Source organism: Leptidea sinapis, chromosome 24 (genome assembly GCF_905404315.1).
Source record: "Leptidea sinapis chromosome 24, ilLepSina1.1, whole genome shotgun sequence".
Taxonomy (NCBI): Eukaryota; Metazoa; Arthropoda; class Insecta; order Lepidoptera; family Pieridae; genus Leptidea; species Leptidea sinapis.
In genome coordinates, this window is record NC_066288.1 from 3,720,206 (window position 1) to 3,741,744 (window position 21,539).

At 35.5% G+C, this 21,539-nt stretch overlaps 1 protein-coding gene across 6 annotated transcripts in view; it reads left to right on the forward strand.

Annotated features, from left to right (window-relative positions):
- LOC126971560 (glutamyl aminopeptidase-like) overlaps nucleotides 1-21,539 on the forward strand; it is a 57,956-nt gene that overhangs the window by 5,879 nt on the left and 30,538 nt on the right. For 4 of the 6 annotated variants that reach the window (XM_050817861.1, XM_050817860.1, XM_050817859.1 and 1 more), the window contains exons 4-13: nucleotides 2,033-2,168; nucleotides 3,357-3,633; nucleotides 3,931-4,101; nucleotides 5,266-5,363; nucleotides 7,061-7,195; nucleotides 8,210-8,376; nucleotides 9,948-10,088; nucleotides 11,129-11,214; nucleotides 12,512-12,642; nucleotides 19,922-20,122. In XM_050817861.1, the coding sequence (XP_050673818.1) occupies nucleotides 2,033-2,168; nucleotides 3,357-3,633; nucleotides 3,931-4,101; nucleotides 5,266-5,363; nucleotides 7,061-7,195; nucleotides 8,210-8,376; nucleotides 9,948-10,088; nucleotides 11,129-11,214; nucleotides 12,512-12,642; nucleotides 19,922-20,122 (1,543 nt within the window). Of the gene's footprint in view, nucleotides 1-786; nucleotides 1,366-2,032; nucleotides 2,188-3,356; nucleotides 3,634-3,930; nucleotides 4,102-5,265; nucleotides 5,364-7,060; nucleotides 7,196-8,209; nucleotides 8,377-9,947; nucleotides 10,089-11,128; nucleotides 11,215-12,511; nucleotides 12,643-19,921; nucleotides 20,123-21,539 lie in introns of those variants that run through there. The other 2 variants (XM_050817863.1, XM_050817864.1) reach the window with 2 other exon arrangements.

Here is a 21,539-nt window from a genome sequence, read left to right on the forward strand (position 1 = left end):
CTTTGTGCCCAGCGCCGCAACCCAAGTTCGATACGCCTGTTTTTTGCAGTCAGATGCTGCTTTAACAGACGCATCGAACCAGGGCTGTGATCTGCCACCGATGGGTACTACAGAGTTTGTTATAAAAATATCCATACCCTGTAGTATCACATCGGCTACTGCAACGGCGCAGGTACTAGGATCATCCGAAGGGAAACCCGGTCCTCGACACTAACCTATGCGAAACATAGCGGCACTAGGCCGCTACTTCACGCCGGTATTCTGTGCGAGTGTGGTAATTAACCCGGACGAGTCTGGCCCGATTGTGCTGACGTCAAAAGACGGCAGCGTGACTCTCCCACTTCTAAAAAGCCCTTAGTCGCCTCTTACGACACCCATGGGCCTGGGACTCCCCTATTCTTTTTACGCCCCGGGAAAAGTACAGGGCAAAGTATCTGTGGATGGAATAGAATAATATTAAAATCGCAATACAAAAATAGGTGTTGATCGTAGACGGGTGCAAATTTGAAGTTGTACCTATGTATTATTTTAATGTTGAATCATAAGAAAATAAAAATAAATTCTCAAAAAAATAAAAAAAGATATTTAGGAGTGGGTGTTGTGGAATTTCCTATAAGGAGTAAGATCACACTGCTCGATTCTGCAGGTATCTATTTATTTTGATAAAACTAATAATTATGAACGCTGAGGGAGTATGTTTTTTTTTTCTGCGTATAGAATGTCAAAGTCTTAAATAACTGAACTGTCAAATAATATGAACCAACAACTTTTGAGTTTTGAAGTTTGAACTTGGAAATTAGAATGTTTTGATAAACATTTGAATAGTGAAAACTAAAACTTTATTTACTGTTTAATTAGGTGTAGGTACTTGGTAGTTTTGATGAGTTTGCTTAGTTATTCAAGAAAAGCTCTCAGTAAATTTTTAGTTGTTGATGTCAAAAACGTATTTTTTACTACTCAAAGTAAACGAGAATTGATTCAACAAGCCGTAATGGAATTTGGCAAAATTAAATGCTCTGAGAGACTCTCTTCGTTAATTCGCCCTGTTCACTATGATTTAAAGCTATGTCCCAACATGGAGACAGGAAAATTTAGTGGAAATGTTTGTATCGATATTGATGTCAGGCAAGAAACCAATAAATTATGTGTTCATACGAAATTCTTGGATATAAACAATGTCCAAGTATTCAGCGGTAAAGATGAACTACTTGTCTTAAAATATTTAGAAATACATTCTGTGGAACAACTTTACATACAGCTAGAGAAAGAATTGTTACCTGGAAGTATTCAGATCAAAATGAACTTTGGTGGTGACTTAGCCCGTAATATTGTTGGATTATATTCATCTAAACTCAAACCAGAAGGGTAAAATTTACTTTATAGCTATGTGCCTCTATTTTTTTTACCAAATAATTCAACTAGTAATAAATTGCTGTAGATTTGGGGTTGAGGTTATGGGCTTTTAAAGAACTTAATTTACATAAGTATAATAAATATTAAGCTCATTATATATTATGCATGTTCCATTGAAAAAACAAGATTTAGACAAATCTGTGAATGGCTGGATCACTTGGCGTTGCATAGAGACGTTGCTTCATTGTGTGTCTTCTACCGCATTTATCACGGGGGGTGTGCCAAAGAGCTGTTTAACCTGATTCTTGCCGCCAAATTCCACCTTAGCACGACACGCTACAAGTTAGGATATCATCCCCACCATCTGGATGTGTGGCGATCCTCCACAGTGCGGTTTTCAAGGAGCTTTCTTCCACGTACTACAAAGCTGTGGAATGAACTTCCTTGTGCGATGTTTCTGGGACGATATGACATGGATACCTCCAAAAAAGCAGGTACACCTTCCTTAAAGGCCGGCAACGCTCCTGTGATTCCTCTGGTGTTGCAAGAGAATGTGGGCGGCAGTGATCACTTAACAACAGGTGACGTGTACGCTCGTTTGTCCTCCTATTCCATAACCAAGAAAAAAAAAATTTACTCTTTAAATTGATTTCCACCTGATAATTAATCTAATTTCCAGAACAATGGTGGCCAGTAAATTTGAACCAACATATGCTAGGCAAGCATTTCCTTGTTTTGATGAGCCGGATTTTAAAGCTACATATGACATAACATTGGTTAAGCCTGTTGACTACATTGCACTCTCCAATATGAATGTAAGATCTCTTCTATAAGGTAATCATCATAACAACTAACCACAGTTTGTCTCAAGCCTTACTTGGTTTAACTCCCTTTTTAATATAAATATATATATTCTATTACAATCCTTGAAGTATACCAATTTTCTGATAGCACATATCCCTGGCCTGGCACAAAGCACTGAAAATATGTACCTGCAAGCAATATGCAGCACAAATTGTGTATGGCTCTTCATTATCCTATGAGTTATGACTGGTAGCAGTAGAATATTTTGTATGTGGTATGGTTATCCAGGGTAGTGCCTCTGTAATTACTTTCTGCTGCTAAATAGTGAGTGGTCAGGGTTGTATTAATACAAAATTACCAAGGCCTATATTCCAGAAGATATATCAATGTCTAAACTGTGATTCAGTGAATTTTGTCTCTTACACACAGTTTTCAAGAATCCTGAGCAGCACTGCATTGTAATGGGCAGGACATATTAATTACCATTACCTGAATGTCCTCCTCTTAACCTTATTTTCATTTAAAAAATGTATATATTTTTATACTGGGTGGCCGAGAAGTTGACGTCCAAAGTTAAAATTTGAATTTGGCTCATTTTAATGGCCAACGTTCTGGGAAGTTTTTAAAAATAGTTAGGAGCCATAGGCTCCTATTTTATTTATTTTTTGATACCTTGAACATTTTGATGAATTTAGCTGGAGCAGTTATCTTGAACTTATGACTCAATTCTAAACTAGTTCCTCATTGTCTAAACTATACAAAGTTTCTTATGTGGTTATTGCAACTGTAGTTAATAATTATCAACAATAAAATTAACTAAAAGTGTACAAAAAAATTAGAAATAAGTCCAAAACCACAATTAGGTGAAAAAAGAGGATAAAAGGGGAAAAATCTTATTATCTCCTAAACTACACAAAATCGTAGAACATACATAGGAGTGATTTAAATACTCATCACCATGAGGCTTTCAAATTTTAGCTTTGGATGTGAACTTCTCTTCCACCCTGTATATCCCCATTATGATTCTTAATTGAACCTGAAATCAGATCAGCATCACTATTATGTTTGTCAAAGATTCTTACTTTCACCAGCTGTGGTGTCCACCAATCCATATTTTTATATTATGTGTGATTATATGTTTATCACTGATGAACAATCCCATTATTTTCATTAAACAAAGATAAATTTATTAATTGCAGGAAGTTTCAAAGAAATTGGATAACAAAACCAAAACTGAAGAAGTGAAGTTCGCAACTAGTGTGCCTATGTCAACGTATTTGGCGTGCTTTGTGATATGTGATTTCGATTTCAAAGAGACCAAAATATTGGCAAATGGAATAGGGCATGATTTCAATTTAAAATGCTTTGCTCAAAAAGGCCAGACCAATAAAATTGAATTTGCACAAGATATAGGCAAGAGAGCAACTGAATTTTATATACAATATTATAAAGTCCCTTACCCTCTACCTAAATTAGGTAAGTTTTATACTATAAATCAATTAAAAAGAGAATCTCTCCAAGCACCTTTATTTCCGAAGCGGTAGTAATATCTAGTATATTAGAAATGACATCATTTTGGGAAAAGAAATGCCTTTTAAATTAAAGACTGTTTCTATCAATAGCATTTAGAATACATTGAAATCTCATTAGATTGTTTTGTGCTTACAACTGAAGCACCAGATAAATTTAAATCAAATTTTTGTAGCTATCAATCAATCGTAATTTGATTCATCATTTATTGCAATTACAAGAAAAGTAATTATTTTCCTGTAGATATGATTGCTATCCCGGACTATGTATCCGGAGCAACAGAACATTGGGGACTCATCACCTATAGACAGACGGCATTCCTTGTTGATGAATCCACAGCATCTTCAAGAAACAAAATCAATGTTGCCAACACAGTTGCACATGAACTAGCACATATGTGGTTTGGAAATTTAGGTGAGTAGTTATTAAATTGGGCACTTATGCAGTCTTGCCAACAATGGTATTTATTATTAAATGACTCAATTTATTGTTCTATTATATTTAAACATTAGATTAGAGTATAGAGATTAGATTGAAGTATTAACCCTCTTTATTAACATTTTCATTCTGCTATCATACAGTTCATTTATGGTTTTGCTGTAGAATTCTATGGACCTATAATCAAAGAAATTTCTAAAGGCATTTTGTAGTGCTTCTTAACCCTTCCGATCATGGACTCTGATGTATGCCTCACATTGGAGCGATTTTGGCATTCGCGCAGCGTTCTGTCAATGCATATTATTTTATGTGTAGCAAAAGATCGCTTAAAATTAGGGTGATTTGTGTGCATGTATCAGAAAGCTATTGAAACAAGGTATAAGACCATGCAAAAATTATATTGTGATTATATTTTATTTTACTTTTTATTTAGATCGTTCTTTCGACAAAATATAGGAAATTAGTTGTATTTTTAATGATAACTCCTTGTTTTGTATATGAGTTTTTATGTTTTAAAATAAGCTTTATATGTTCGGTCTTTCTAAAACAAAAAATAAGATATACATGCCTTTATAGTAATATTTTGATATATTCATATAGAACCATACCCACTAAATCCACAATCAACAGAAATTGCATGCATTAGCAGCCATTTTTCATGAAACCATTTATTATAATATAATTAATTTAATATAAATATAATAATAATGGCTTAATTTTCACTCTTTTCACTCAAAGCAACGGACTGCTTCAGAATGAATTTATTTCGTTATAAACCCAGTCAAATTTCACGTGGCTTAATTTTCTAGTAGAGCATATTTTCTCAACCTTATTTTGCTCACTTTGAGAATATGTTTTTTTCTAGAGTATTTTCGTGTATTGTTTTGCCTTTTTAGACTATATTTTTTAATCTACCCAAGCCTGATCTGCGCCATCTCAATGCCCCCTAATGTTCTTTGGGTCTTCTACTGCCCCCCCGAAAGTCTTAAACGCCCACAAGGGGGCGTTATCGCCCACGTTGAGAACCTATGTAGTAGAGTTCTTGCCAAAAAAAAACTTTGTTGATCTAATCATTATCCAACAGGGCCTCTCTGACGATTGCCTGAAAATAGTTTTTATATACATCATTTATTATTTCAGTTACAATGAAATGGTGGGACGACATTTGGTTAAATGAAGGATTTGCAACATATATGCAGGTTAAAGCCTTGAATGCTTTGGAGCCGTCTTGGACAATGGTAATACTTAACAAGATTTTATGAGGAATTCTCTTTTCCATTCATATTTATATTTTATTTTTACTATTTTAGGAAAATATACAGCTACAATTATTATAAACTACTTAACTAAAACTTTTGAAAGCCAATTTCAAGTTTCTGTGGTTAGACTTTCTAGTATACTGTGGTACACTAATTTCAGAAGTGTTCTTCTCAATAAACTTTCATGTATTATGTGAGCACCAATACTGTGATAGCCTTTTAAAAATATTACAATAATGATGAGACAGAGAGAGAGAGAGTACAGATAACTTAGTTCTGATTTATTTATTAAGTAAAATTTTAAGTAAGTCTAAATATTTGTCCATATAAAAACTTATGTTAATAGCATAAAAGGCATTTATTTTATCAAAATTGATTCCTTTAGAATTCTTTTTGATGTCATTACTAATAACTACTAGATACTACTACCGCTTCGGAAACAAATGGCGCTCTGAGAGAGAAGAAGCGGCGCAAGAAACTCTCCCAGCATTCTTTTTTTGCGCTCTTTTCAATAAAAATATACAATATTGTACAGTCATTTCTATCGCTATAAAATAATCACAAGCTAGTTCCAGGCTGTCCGATCATTTAGATATTCAGCAGTGGAGTAATAGGATTTGCGACAGAGCCATTTTTTATAAAACTATTTATTTATAGATAATGCCTGAACAGTTGCTGGGACTTTATTATAGAAGTGTATACATTTACATTAAAATTTTTTGTTACTAATGAATCCATACAAATAACATTATAAAAATTTAAAAGTAATTAAGTAATAGGTATTTAAGTATGACAATTATAAAAAAAATCTAAATACAATTAACAGGGTCAAAAAATGAAGCTAATATTTATTTCTCATTATATCTATCTCACTATATTATCTATCGTGAAATGACAATAATACATTTTCACGCTCCTGATGTTTACATATTTACATATTAATAAATAACCAGTGGGAGGCACCTTTGCACAAGATGCCGGCTAGATTATGGGTAACACAACGGCGCCTATTTCTGCCGCTAAACAGTAATGTGTAAGCATTATTGTGTTTCGGTATTAAGGGCGCCGTAGCTAGTGAAATTACTGGGCAAATGAGACTTAACATCTTACGTCTCAAGGTGACGAGCGCAATTGTGGTGCCGCTCAGAATTTTTGGTTCTTTCAAGAACCCTGAGCGTCATTTAATTGTAATTGACAGGGCGTATCAATAACCATCAGCTGAACGTACTGCTTGTCTCGTCCCTTAGTGTCATAAAAAATAACCATCTCGTTGTATTGTTAATTTAGCGTTACGTCTTAGACGATTCTAGAATGCGCTAATATTATTTTTTTCTTAGATTCTTGCTGTGTTTTTTCGTTTATTTCGTCGGAAAGTATTTCCCCGTGCCATGGTGAATAATTATAATCTTACAAATGATTTAACTTTTCTTTAGTGTTAATTCTGCCAATATTTGTTTTTAAACAATTCGACACGTGTTTCGCCTCTACACGAGGCATCCTCAGGACGTGTTGTCTCTCCAAAATCTGGCACGAGACTGAGACTTAGTCAGACTTAGAAACAAATATTGGCGGAATTAACACTAAAGAAAACTTAAATCATTTGTATAATTATGGATTTCCGCAAAGTAACGCTTACTTCAATAATTTTTTTTTAAATTAATAATCTTCTTTTTCAGCTGGATCAATTCCTCATACAAACACTACATCCAGTCCTGGTGATAGATTCAAAACTGTCCAGTCATCCAATTGTCCAGAAAGTAGACACACCAGACCAGATAACTGCTATATTTGATAGGATTTCGTACAACAAGGTGAATAATAATATAGTTTCCACTAGCTGAACCAGCAAACGTTGTATTACCGATATTAAAATCGCGATACAAAACTGTTGATCGTAGATGGGTGAAAATTTGAAGTTTTACGTATTTTTTTAATGCTGACTCAAATCAAACAAATTTAAAAAAAAAATGTCAAAAAAATTAAGAAAAAAAATCGTGTGGACCACCCTTAACATTTAGGGGGATGAAAAATAGATATTGTCCGATTGTCAGACCTACCCAATATGCACTCAAAATTTCATGAGAATCGGTCAAGCTGTTTCGAAGGAGTTTAACTACAAACACCGCGACATGAGAATTTTATATATAAGATAAGCGCTTATTTATTGTACATATATATTTCAGTTTTTAGTTGTTTTTTCAGTTACTGGTATCGTATTATTTAATTTATACATTTTGATCTAGATGCTAATATATTTTTCCCTGTTAAATTTACAAGACAATACAAATAGTTTATAATATTATCATAGGCATGGCTTCTACTCACCCCAAAAACTTCATAATTATTATTAATTGACTTAAGATGTCGCTAAATAAATTAATTAGAATTAGTACAATAAATCCCCTACCACGAAGAAAATACATTTTAAACTAGTTTCGGGATTTCAATCTAAACACGCATACGAGACGGGATCTATTATAAGAAATGTTCATATAGTCGTAATTTTTGTATGAATTTTTGTAACGGTAGATAGTACCCTAGGGTTATTATAATTTCATGGTTCTTTTATATTTATATTTAATACATAGTTACTAAATTCAAATCAGTATTTATCATTGCAATATAAAAAATGTAACACAGTATCACCTCCAAGTGATGGCATAACAGGGATCTGAATTTTTTTTATAACCTTGGAAATGATCTGCGACGATACTAAAATTATCATAATATACATATAGTTATGTTGTAGTCAGTGGCCCAAACCTTGGCCTGGTTTCGTGTCTGGTCACTGGAAGCACTAGATTAAAATATTAACATTAATTCAGGGTTCGTCAGTTCTAAGAATGTTGGAAGGATTTATTGGTGAAGAAAACTTCCAAAACGGTGTGTCGGACTATTTAAAGAAGTACAAATTCAGGAACACTATCACTCAGGACCTGTTGTCTTCTTTGGAACCATATTTCAAAAAATCTAATCCAGATTTGAGTTTAAAGTAAGTTTCTCACTAGAACAGCAATAGGTATAAGTCCCACAACATGAAAATGAATTAACATTTATAAGATCAATGTTGTTAAAAACAGATTTTTAGAATTGTAACAAACTTAAATACTATTTAACCGTATTTAAATAAATTTCCGAAAATATTATATATTAACTAATACAAAGTTACTATATATGTCTATAAACACCTATATGGAGTATCTAAGGGTATGTTCCGATATGCACTGCGACCACTATACAGTGTGACGTCAATTTAGTTAGTTAGTTATACTGGTTACCATTTAAAACGGAACGCAATCTCGTATACTGTCAGCCGCATTTTTTGACGCAGCATTCAAATGAGTGTATTAAAGTTTTCTAGTTCATTAAAAAAATTATTGTTGGAGTACTGTCAAATTAAAAATATTTGGGGGTAACTGTAGGTATTGTTTATAAAACGTTAGGCACTCTAGTGGTTTTGACTGATCACGTGCTCAAAGTACTGCGAGTACCTTACCTCCATTACGCCAGTGCTCACAGTAGAATATGGCGGCGATTTATGACGTCATATTCCCTGCGGCAGTATACTGGCAGTCCATAACGGAATGAATTTTTCTACAGTGATGGCACTGTGCAGTGCTCGCAGTGCATATCGGAACATACCCTGTGTGTACGATATTTGACAACTAGCATTCAATTTATATATTTCATTCATTCAATATTTCGATATGTCATGTTTAATGGCGTTTTTTTATACTTTCTACTGCACTCGTGTCTCTTTTGTTTTTTTTTTTATGTCATATCACTTTTGTTTTCTTTTTTTTAACTTACACAAGTAAGTCAAAACTTTTGAGTAAGTTGTTGTAAATATAATGTAAACAAATGCTGAAACTGTAAATATAGGTAGTTTTAAAAGAGTGGCAATGAGTTTGTTTCCACTTCTTCAGATAGAAGCTCAACTTTTCCGAAGTGGTGATAAAATCTTTGTCAGTTAGAAGTATCATTTGACCTAAGTGAATAAATTATTTTTCTATGTTGCTTTTTTATGTAGACCAAACGAATATGACAAATATCTCAAAAATCTTTTTAATTTAGTAAAAAATATATTGTTTTGAAATAAGTATTTACAAAACTAAAAATATCAACTGTCTGTTATTAAGGCTTGTAGACGAAAGGTTCTCGTTGGGTTAGCCTTCGGGTGCGGGCCTTTAAAAAATGATTTCTGCACCCGCATTTTATGTCATGTAGTCATATCATATGTCAAATAGAAATGAGACCTAAAAGCCTAACCCACATTTTTAGTTTTAAAACTAACTATAAAAATATGCATTAATTTGCCGTACACTCACAATCTTTCTCGTTTGTTCGTAAGATTTCGTTCACCTTCGTTCGTTATACGTATACGCGGCATTAGTATCTTGTATATTTTACATAATATCTAAGAGATGTATTTTATTGATCAAGTGATGGTCTTCGTCTATTGAATACCGACATAAAAAATATATACAGTAGAATATTAATTAAACATTTTATACGTACTTACAAGATTACTGAATTTTTTTTTTTAAATACGTTCTTTTACAGATATATAATGGATACATGGACAAGGCAAATGGGATATCCCGTCGTATCAGTAAAGGAAGGAACCTCTAACAGCTACCTCCTGACGCAGACACGATTCCTTTTAGACCCGAAAGCCACATATGAGAATGACACGGAATTCAAGTACGCATATTATATATTCTTAGATACATATTAACTAAATATTTTTAATTGGCAGTTACTTTTTTATTTTTTATGACAGTTAGGGACGAGACTAGAAGGACGTTCAGATGATGGTAATTGATAATCCCTGCCCATTAGAATGCAATTCCGCTCAGGATTCTTGAAAAACCCAAAAATTCTGAGCAGCACTGCAATTGCGCTCGTCACCTTGAGACATGAGATGTTCTAATTTGCCCAGTAATTTCACTAGCTACGGCGCCCTTCCGACTGAAACACACTAATGTTTACACATTACTTCTTCACGGCAGAAATAGGCGCCGTTGTGGTACCCATAATCTAGCCGGCATCATGTGCAGAGGAGCCTCCCATTGGTAAATTTTTCTATAATCGCTTTCGCTGAGACTGGAGTCGAGCCTTCATCCCGGGGGATTTGTTTTCTTCTTTGTCCTCCCCTCACTGCCGAGGATCGTTACTCCGTAGACTGTCAGCAGCCCACCTCCATCTGTTATAGTCAGTGCCCTGGTGCAGTGCTACGTTGACAGGGATATCCAGATGTTCGGATATCTGATACGACCATCTTTTCCACCCCACGGTCTTTTCCTCTCTACCTACCCTGTCACCATCAGTCATTACCAGTGGGAGGCTCCTTTGGATGCCGGCTAGATTATGGGCAGCACAACGGCGCCTATTTCTGCCGTGAAGCAGTAATGTGTAACTATTACTGTGTTCCGGTCTGAAGGGCACCGTGAAATTCCTGGGCAAATGAGACTTAACATCTTATGTCTCAAGGTGACGAGCGCAGTTGTAGTGCCTCTCAGAATTTATTGTTTTTTCAAGAATCCTGAGCGGCACTACATTGTCATTACAATGCCCATTGGCAGGGAGTATCAATGGGTCTTTCGGGACTCATTTCGCTTCTGCGAGCAATGTGCCCGAAATATTTCAGGTTTCTTCAGGCGTCTGTTTTATCCCTGTCATATACCACTATTCCGAGTTCATATAATAATATACATTAATTATATCATGTTGCATTATTTCAGATACCGATGGTTCGTACCAATTACATATACAACGAGCAGGGGTAAACAGGAGCATATTGTGTGGTTCCCGGACTCTTCAGAAACTGGTAAGAGCATAGAAATCTACTTAAGAAGGTATAAGAGTAGCTTTTGCCGTTGAAAATCAAGTCAAAGTCAAATAAAATTTATTCAATTAGGCTTAAATGTTTCTACCAAATTACTGAATTTGTCATATGTTTGGAAATAGTTGAGCATAGTTTTCAATCGAATAGTTTTTTTTACAATGGCTGTAATAATACATAACAAATTAGTTTGTAAGGTGCTGCATCCAATATATGATATAAATTAAATAATACAAATTGACACACTTTTTACACAAATTATCTTGCCCCAAGTTAAGCATATATAGCCTGTGTTATGGGTTACAAGACATTGATATATTTAATTCAATATACTTACTTAAACATACATAAATTCATATAAACATACATAAATACATTTAAACATCCATGACTCGGAATCAAACATACATATTCATCATATAAATGCTTGCACCTACCGGGATTCGAACCCGGGACCTCTAGCTTTGTCTACCTACAAAGCTCGCTAACCACTCGGCTATACAGGTCGTCAAAATTAGTTCATAAAAAGTAACTAATAATTTTTTTTATGGAATAGGAGGACAAACGAGCGTACGGGTCACCTGTTGTTAAGTGATCACCGCCGCCCACAATCTTTGCATCACCAGAGGAATCACAGGAGCGTTGCCGGCCTTTAAGGAAGGTGTACGCGCTTTTTGTGAAGGTACCCATGTCGTATCGTCACGGTAACACCGCACAAGGAAGTTCATTCCGCAGCTTTGTAGTACGTGGAAGAAAGCTCCTTGAAAACCGCACTGTGGAGGACCGCCACACATCCAGATGGTGGGGATGATATCCTAACTTGTGGCGTGTCGTCCGAAGGTGGAATTCGGCGGCAGGAATCAGGCAGGAATTTACTGTATATTAAAAATAAATTATCGTATATTGGATGCATCGACCCAATTCATTGTTTGTGTAAGGATGCTTCGTGAACATGATGGTCGTGATTACTGTCATATTAATAACATCCAACAAATGCAATGATTTATTAACTATAACAGGTCGACCTGGCACCATAAACAGCACCCGTTCACGAGTTGACACATGGACTAGCCATCGTTCTCTTTGCTAGAAATATGGCTGATCTCAGTTCAGCTCATATTTCCATAGCAATTATGTCTTCGGTTTGTTGTTGTTGGTTGCTTTGTGGTCTAAAAGAGGTCTAATAGAGGAATTTATACTTAAGACCAAGAGACTCGCTTCGTGAAAAATTTTACCTTCCCTCACAAGCCATAATATTAATTAATATTAATTTATTCAACAGTTGAAATAAAACTGAAGGAGGATGAAGAACTGTTGAAGATAAACAACAACCAGGTTGGATACTATCGAGTGAACTATTCGCTGGAGATGTGGGACACGTTGAAACATGAACTGAGCGCTCGGTCTGAACTGGTGAGTGAACGAATTAAGTTACTTAGTCAATGACGTTCTATACATATAATAATTTATTTATTTATTTATTTACTAATAATCCAACAGCTTTATATACCATTACAATAGACTTACAAATAATTTTACAAATATGCCAATTTAGGATTAAGAATAATAGTTACAAAACTTTAATAGGTATACATCTGTTATTTAATGCTAATATTATTACATACGTTAATAATAATATTATTTAAGAGGTGTGTGTGTGTGTGTGTGTGTGTATAGTGTAGGTGAGTGAGGGTGTAGCTGATTGAGTGTTTTCGTGTTTATGTTATACAATTTTATTTTCGTGTGTTTTAAGTATTGAGATTTCGTGTAAAAAGCGTTGCTTAGACGTCGCAAAAATGTCAGTACCTGCGTACTCGGTATTATATAAGTATGTTATACGTTTTAAAATATTGTTCTGGGCATAATTTGTAGTTACTTGGGGGACGTGAAACAAGGAAGTGTGACGGGTTCTGTAGTCCGGTACGCTTAGATATATAGATTCTAATAATTCCGAACAGTCTATAAGGTTATTCCATAACATATGGAGTAACAGTATATCGCTTTTTTTCCGCCGTATAAACAGAGGTTCCATTCCAAAGCGTACACAGACATCGTAATAGGTGTCGAAATGAGAGTAATCCTTGAAGCACAAGAATCTGACAAACTTCTTCTGTATAGACTCAATTTTGTTTATATGTACTGCATAGTGAGGTGACCAAATACATGATGCATAATCAAGGATACTCCTTACGTATGTTGAGTAAAGAGTTTTTATGCATGTTATATTTGTAAAAGAACTACATGTACGTTTGATAAATCCGAGTCGTTTAAGAGCTCCATTAGTTATAATTTCAATGTGTTCAGACATAGTTAATTTAGAGTCCAGTGTAACACCAAGATCCCGAACTGACTTTACTTCTTTTATTAAGGAGTCTTGTACGTAAATTTAATCGGCCATTTTTGCCTCGTGAATGTTATTTTTTGGCATTTGCTGCCATTTATACATATTTGATTCTTCGTGTAATATACTGTCAGATTATTCAAATCCTTTTGTATGAGATGACAGTCTGTAGTTGAATCAATGGCATAGTAAATTTTCTTATCATCTGCATACATCAAGAAACGTGCGTGTTTAAAACAGGTAAATATGTCAAATAATTATGCGTTATGCAGCAATGGTCCTAAAATAGATCCCTGTGGAACTCCAGATAACGCATATATAAAATCACTTTTGGCACCACCCAGAACTACAGCCTGTCTTCTGTTTATTATGTAGGAGTAAAGCCATCTATGTAAATCACCTCTTATACCAAGCGCATATAATTTTTTTTGCAGAATAATGTGATCCACGCGGTCAAAAGCCTTTTCAAAATCCGTATAGATAACATCCACCTGTTTTCCTTTACTCATTTTATCGACAGTGTAATTAACAAGCACAGACAAGTTTGTAACAGTAGAGCGCCTCTTCATGAAACCATGTTGTTCTGGTGGTATAAATTTATGTACGAGAGGTGTAATACGCTTCTGTATTACAATCTCGAAAATTTTTGCCATCGAGTTGAGGATTGATATAGGTCTGTAGTTAACGATCTGGTTTCGTTGTCCAGTTTTGTATATTGGCACAATGAGGGCCTCTTTCCATTTTGCAGGGAACTCTCCGTAACGATTAACAGACAAGGTAAATATAATTGATAAAGGTAAAGCTAAAGTATCGGCACAATTTTTAAGAAACACTGGAGGTATTCCATCACTGCCCGCGCCCTTATTTATTTTGAGTGATTTCAGAATGCGTTTTATTTCATGTGCATCTACTGATATTTTCGATATAAGTTCGTTGTTTAGGCAACCCGATGGAAGTTCATAATCATCATAGGAATCTGCGGGATTTTCAAAAACACTTTTGAAGTGTTGACTAAAAGCAGAGCATATCTCGGTCTCATTATTGAAATCTTTTCCGTTGTATGACATAGTGTTAGGATGACCTATATTACCCGTTCTTAGGGATTTAACGTATGACCATAAACGATTAGGATCTTTATTGATATATTCTTGCATACGATCGATATAAAATTTATAACATTTTTTTTGTAAAAGTTTTTGTCTTGAACGAAGTAAGCAAAATTCATCGAAATCTAGCGGATTTTTATATTTTTTCCATTTTTTGTGAAGTTTTAATTTATCTTTTACCACGTGTGTAAGTGCTCTACTATACCAGCATGGAAATTTTTTTGATGATTTATTTGTAATTCTAGGTGTGAACAGAGCTATCAGATTATTAATCTGCTTATAGAATATATCAAGTATGTCGTTGATGTTGTCTCCTAGTAGAGTGTTATGCCAGTTTATTTTGGAAAGGCCTTCATTTATTTCAATAAAGTTTGATCTATGAAAATTAAAGCGAGAAATAGATTTATTTTTCAAAAATTTTATATTAAGATTAGTTGTGTCTATTTCTAAGGACGGGTGATAATTATCTTCTGGAACGAGTGACTGCTTAGCTCTCAGTATATCAATTTGGAAATTGCAAAATATTAAGTCAAGAGTATTATGTGCTGTATTAGTAAGAAAGTTGTATTGCTCCAGCCCAGCTATGCTGCACATATCCAAAAATTCTATGGCAGCATTTTGAAGACCTATTGAACCTTTGTTTAAGTGAGTTACCCCCTGTTGAGACCATTTCACGTGAGATAGATTGAAGTCCCCACATTTGTTCGTTTTGATTGTTAACTAAATAATTAGAGAGTGCTGCTGTAAATGTCACAAGATTTGTGGCCTGATTTTTATCAGGTGGCATATAAACAACACCGGCATGAAGCTGACGATGATTACGGGATCCCAGTGTCCTAGAATCACTTTGGATTACCATACCGAGTAGTATGGTAATCCAAAGTGATTCTAGGCCAATACATGACCATTCCGATTTCTCTCGAGCAAGTAGATTTCTTTTACAACAAATCATGACACCACCGCCAGTTTTCTTTGCAGTTGCACGAAAATCACGATCGCACCTAAAAACGTCATAACGGCCATCACATAATTCTCTATTATGAAAACCATCTGTAAGCCAGGTTTCCGTAGCAATGATAATGTCATAGTCATTACACAAAATGTTAAGTTTAATAATATTGACGCACTTTTTACACAAATTATCTTGCCCCAAGTTAAGCATATATAGCCTATGTTATGGGTTACAATACAATGATAAAATTACTACAATATACTTACTTAAACATACATAAATACATTTAAACATCCATGACTCGGAAACAAAACTTCCATATTCATCATATAAATGCTTCCACCTACCGGGATTCGAACCCGGGACCTCTAGCTTAGTAGGTAGGATCGCTAACCACTCGGCTATACAGGTCGTCAACATATTGACATATCATTCGCATTCTGATAACGGAACGGCAAAAGTGTGCTTAAAGACAATGTAAGCACACTTTTCTCCTTAGTCGTGTGTCAGCTGTGTGTCAATCAACAAGCTATAAAAAGTGCTTTAATAATACATTAACGACTCAAAAAAAAGATGGTGTGAGTTATCATCGTTAAGGTTATTTTAATTATATAAGATTGATGTGCAAAATGCGGAAGTAATTTAATGAAACGAATATTTTGTTCATTAAATATGGTACAATATTATTGACAATTCCCCAGACAAGACTAGCTTGTCGAATGGGTCGAATTCGAAGTCTAATGTCGAATTGTCGGGGACCTAGCGCTCTGTGAACGGCTGGATCATTTGCGGCGTTGCGTAGAGACGTCGCTTCTTTGTGTCTTCTACCGAATTTATCACGGGGAGTGTTCCGAAGAGCTGTTTAACCTGATTCCTGCCGCCGAATTCCACCTTCGCACGACACGCCACAAGTTAGGATACCATCCCCACCATCTGGATGTGTGGCGGTCCTCCACAGTGCGGTTTTTTCAGGAGCTTTCTTCCACGTACTACAAAGCTGTGGTATGAGCTTCCTTGTGCGGGACGATACGACATGGGTACCTTAAAAAAAGCGCGTACACCTTCCTTAAAGGCCGGCAACGCTCTTGCGATTCCTCTGCTGTTGCAAGAGAATGTGGGCGGCGGTGATCACTTAACACCAGGTGACCCGTACGGTCGTTTGTACGCTCATATTCCATAAAAAAAATGGGACATTCGAGTTCTAAATTCAAAATACGCAGCTGAAACTGATATATTGTTTACATTGCTGCCTATTGACATAATATTTTAAACAACTGAGTGAACGCAGCAATGTATAGACATAGCTGTCGGAGGTTATTATGGTGTCATTTGTGGCGTGTGCCAATATTTCAGCTGCGATTTTGTATGAGGTGCATTGTCTATATTTATAGAACGTCATTGTACTGTAGTAGTACATGACTTATGAAAGGTCCATGAAGTAGCCGTTAAGGTCTCTTTTTTTAATCTTTATTAATTTAGGGGCTTTTATACGTATGTACATGTCAGCTCTATTATAATCTAAGTATATTAAAAAGACAAAAGAAAAACAAAATTCTTAACTTAACAAACTAAAAAAAAGTTAATAAAACGAAAAGCAAGTTATATCTATGGTGTTCAACAAATAAGACTTATGGATTCAAACAGACTTATGGCATCCTTAGATGCAGGGCGGGCAAGTATATTTACAAACATGCCCGTATTAAATCTGTTCAAACCCATAAGTCCTACAATTTTGTCTCTACTAGACTGAAATCGGACACATTCCTTTAACAAGTGCTCAACATTCTCAATTGTTCCACATGACTCATATAGAGGTGACTCCGCAATTTTCATCAAAAATTTAAACTTATTCAAAGGCATGTGTCCGGATCTCAGTCTGTGAGCAATAGCAATCAACCTCCTTTTAATCTTTACATTAAAAAACCACGGTATATGAGGAGGCTGAGACTGCAAAGTTCTATACCAAATTCCTTTCTCTAAAGATCTACGATCAAAGTGCTCTTCCCATAAATCCTGACATTTCCTTTTATATTTTGGTAAGAATTCAGTAAAATCCGGTTTAAGTTAAGGTCTCTGTTTGTGAACCTTCTTATCAATCCATATTATTGCTGCTACAAAATAACATGTATGAATTCTCTATGAAACGCCTTTTGATGGGCTTAAATTTTCCGAACATTCACCATTGTAATTTATATATTTTTTGCATAATCGGAAAGTAGAAATATTGACGAACAGAACCGAACAGACCAATTTTTTGAAAATAGGTGATATTTTGACGGGTACATAGCTCGGCGGAGATATGACCGTTGGGGCAGTAAGGTCCTCCAATGGCGACCACGTACCGGAAGGCGTAGTGTTGGTAGGCCCCACACAAGATGGACCGACGATCTGGTCAAGATCGCCGGAGTAGGATGGACGAGGGCAGCGCAGGACCGATCGTCATGGCGATATTTGGTGGAGGCCTTTGTCCAGCAGTGGACGTCTTCCGGCTCAAATGATGATGATATGTCAATAAACAAAAGTTGAAGATCTTTTTATTACCTACAACTTTGCCATTTGACTCATTTCCATAGGACTTGTAGGTTTTCCGGAAATCGAGATAAACCATTTTTACCCTTACTCACAACTAACCGCCCGTAATTTATTTTTCCTTTCATTTTCGTTATATTCTCTTCCATTTCCAATGGGTTTCATCCTACTATTATTATTTTGGTTTCAAAAATTATCGACACTGGTCTAAAAGTTTTACATTGTCTTCCTCATCCAAGCCCAACTTTTCTGATTTGTTTTGGCAATTGTGGCATCAGGTAATTAATTATGATTGAATTACATGATCTATTTTTTATATCATAAAATTCCGATTTTTATCTCTATTAACCTTTTTTTTGTAAACCTGCTACTTTAGAGACCTGTTTCCTTCAAACAGTAACCCAATGTGCAAATAATAAAATCGCAATCTTGTGGAGCAATCCTCATTTTTTTTTCGTCTGCAAATCTTGTCACTAGTTTTGGTATACTATTTCTTTTAGAACGAGATAGTCTATTGCCATCTCCCTGCAGTTCAGAAGCTAACTTTTTTATAAGTAGGTCGTCTGACTCGATATTACTTGCGGTTTTATAAATAGTTACTATCATCATTACTTATTATCCTTGCGTTTCAAATCTTTGTATTGTAATGTATTTCTTGTAGTAGAAATCTATAAAAATAAAGTTTTTCGTCCAATCCATCCAAAGTCTCTAGCAGCTAGTTAATGTGCAAACCGTGTACACTATATCTGTATAAATACCTTTAAAATACGAACGCAAGCCGGAAGACCAATAGTCACACGATAAACGTTTAGGTAAAGAAAGAGAGAAACAAGGTCATCTATTTCGTCATGTGGCATAAAAAACAAGGCATGAATGGTATTTATTTTTCATTACTCATACTCGGAAAGTAATGTTGTTTTGATCTGATTATTGGGTGGAAAATGCTGCTTCCCTCCATAGAGAGGGAAAAACTCATACAAAGTACTTCCCACCTAAGGGCCGGAATGAACTTTAAAAATGGAACTGCTGTGAAGAGTTTTATGTAAACAAGAACTAATTAAAAAAAATGCTGCGGCCAAGTGACTTTCTAAATAGCCAGTGTGAAGTTAGCGCAAACTTCTTTGAGCGGAATAAACCGCAACAATTACGCGGTAAGTTCCATATTTGAAATTTAAAAAGACGACATAAATTGGCGGGATACTAATCTGTGCTTAGATAAACAACTAGTTTTATTTTCCTCATATTCGAAATGAAAAGTAGAGTGTTAAACTCGGGTAAAAGTATCAATTCCTACTCGGACTATAGCCGACCTCGCTGCGCTTGGGCGTCTAAATACCTCGGGAATTGATTCTTTCGACCCTCGATTTTCTTCTTCTACTATTCTTGAAAATTGATTCCTTTAGAATTCTTTCTGATGTCAGTTGTCACACTACCACTGCTTCGGAAGCAAGAGAATAATCGGCGCAAGAAACTCTCCCAGCATTATCTATACTCATAATAAACCTATAGAGATCAAATTTCTGTACAAAGAAAAATAATGACCAAAACCAAGTCAGGGGGAAGTAAGAAGAGAAAAAGAACAAGTCCCGATTTTTTTGAATTTTTTTGTTTTTCTGTCTATCTGTTTGTACGGGCTAATCTCTGAAACTACTGGACCGATTGAATTGAAATTTCGCATGATGATACCTTATATCCCCGGTCAACATCTAAGACACTTTTTATATGTAATAAAATGTAAATTTTGTACTGTATTTGTTATTGCAGCTATCCATATCAGATCGGGCCCACATTCTGAATGATGTATTCGCACTGGCAGAGGCCAATCAGTTGCCGTACCGAGTAGCGCTCCAGATGACCACATACCTCACCGTGGAGACAGACTTCGTGCCCTGGTTCAGCGCAGGAAGAGTCTTTTATGCTTTGGACACCAATCTCTTCAACACACCTGCGCGCAAGGTTTTAATGGTAAGTTTTACATTATGTACATTAATTTTACTATACTTTTTTTACTATATAATTAGGAAATAAGATCAAAAAGGGTTTTTAAGCTTCTATGAATAAATTTCAAACAACACAAAGACTAATATTCGAATAGAAATCGGGCAGAGTAACGTACTAACTAGTCAACGGTTGCAGCGAAAATGTGTCGACGCAAAAAAAAATTTCAAATTCCAAATTTCTATATTTGATATTAAAATATATATACAAAATTACTTAAATCTACTTACTAAAGCAATTTACAATTAAGCCTTATATATGTAGCGGTCTGTCGGCTGCAAGTGGGGAGAGGTGACGTCACGTCTTTAAAATTTTCTTGTGTTTCTAAGGATATACATTTTATTTGTGTATTAATCCTAGATGTGAGGGTTATCACTTTAAAAACATAACAAATTGTTTAGATTTACAAGGGGGACATCTCAAGTCAATTTCCTAATATGCAAATATTGGGGTTGAGCAGGTTATCAACTGTTAAGTAGATCCTGTAGAGTGTAGATGAAGCCACAACCTGAGAGTTGAACAAATAATACAAGATTTTATGACGATACGTCACTCGAACGGTTAGCTCAGTTTGTTAGAGCACTGGCACGGAACGCCAGAGGTCGTGGGTTCGAGTCCCGCATCGTTTCTAATTTTTTTTTTAATTATTTACAATGTTTTATATTTTTCACTTTTTTGGTTACATTGCGCTTTCCCAGTAATTTAGACAAACTAATAGTCATAGGTAAGGTGGAGGGCAAAAGACCACGCTAACGATCAAGATACTTACTCTCCTACCACTTACGACCGCGATAAGGAAGGCCGAGGACCGAAGGGAGTGGAAGGCTTTAGTAACCAATGCGTAACGTTACTAAAACCTTTAATAATGGACACGACCTTCACAAATGAAGAATGCGACCAAGAAGAAGATGAGACCAGTGGGAGGCTGCTTTGCACAGGATGCCGGCTAGTTTAAGGGTACCACAACGGCGCCAATTTCTGCCATGCTGCCTGAAGGGCGCCGTAGCTAATGAAATTACTGGGCAAATGAGACTTAACATCTTACGTCGGTTGCGCTCATCACCTGAGCGCAATTGTAGTACCGCTCAGAATTTTAGGGTTTTTCAAGAATCCTGACTGGCACTGAATGGTAATGGACAGGGCATATCAATTACCGTCAGCTGAAGGTCCTCTCGTCTCGTCCCTTATTTTCATTAAAAAAATAATTTACTATTGCTATAACACCACAAAATATTGCATTTGTTCTATCATATTTTGTTGTTAAGTTTGCCGGTGTCATTACAGACACAAGACACACTATGCTATCTAGGGTAAAGGTTGTAGCTTATTAGATCCACCCAGCCTCAAGCCGCATCGTACCATTTCTGCCGTGAAACAGTAATAT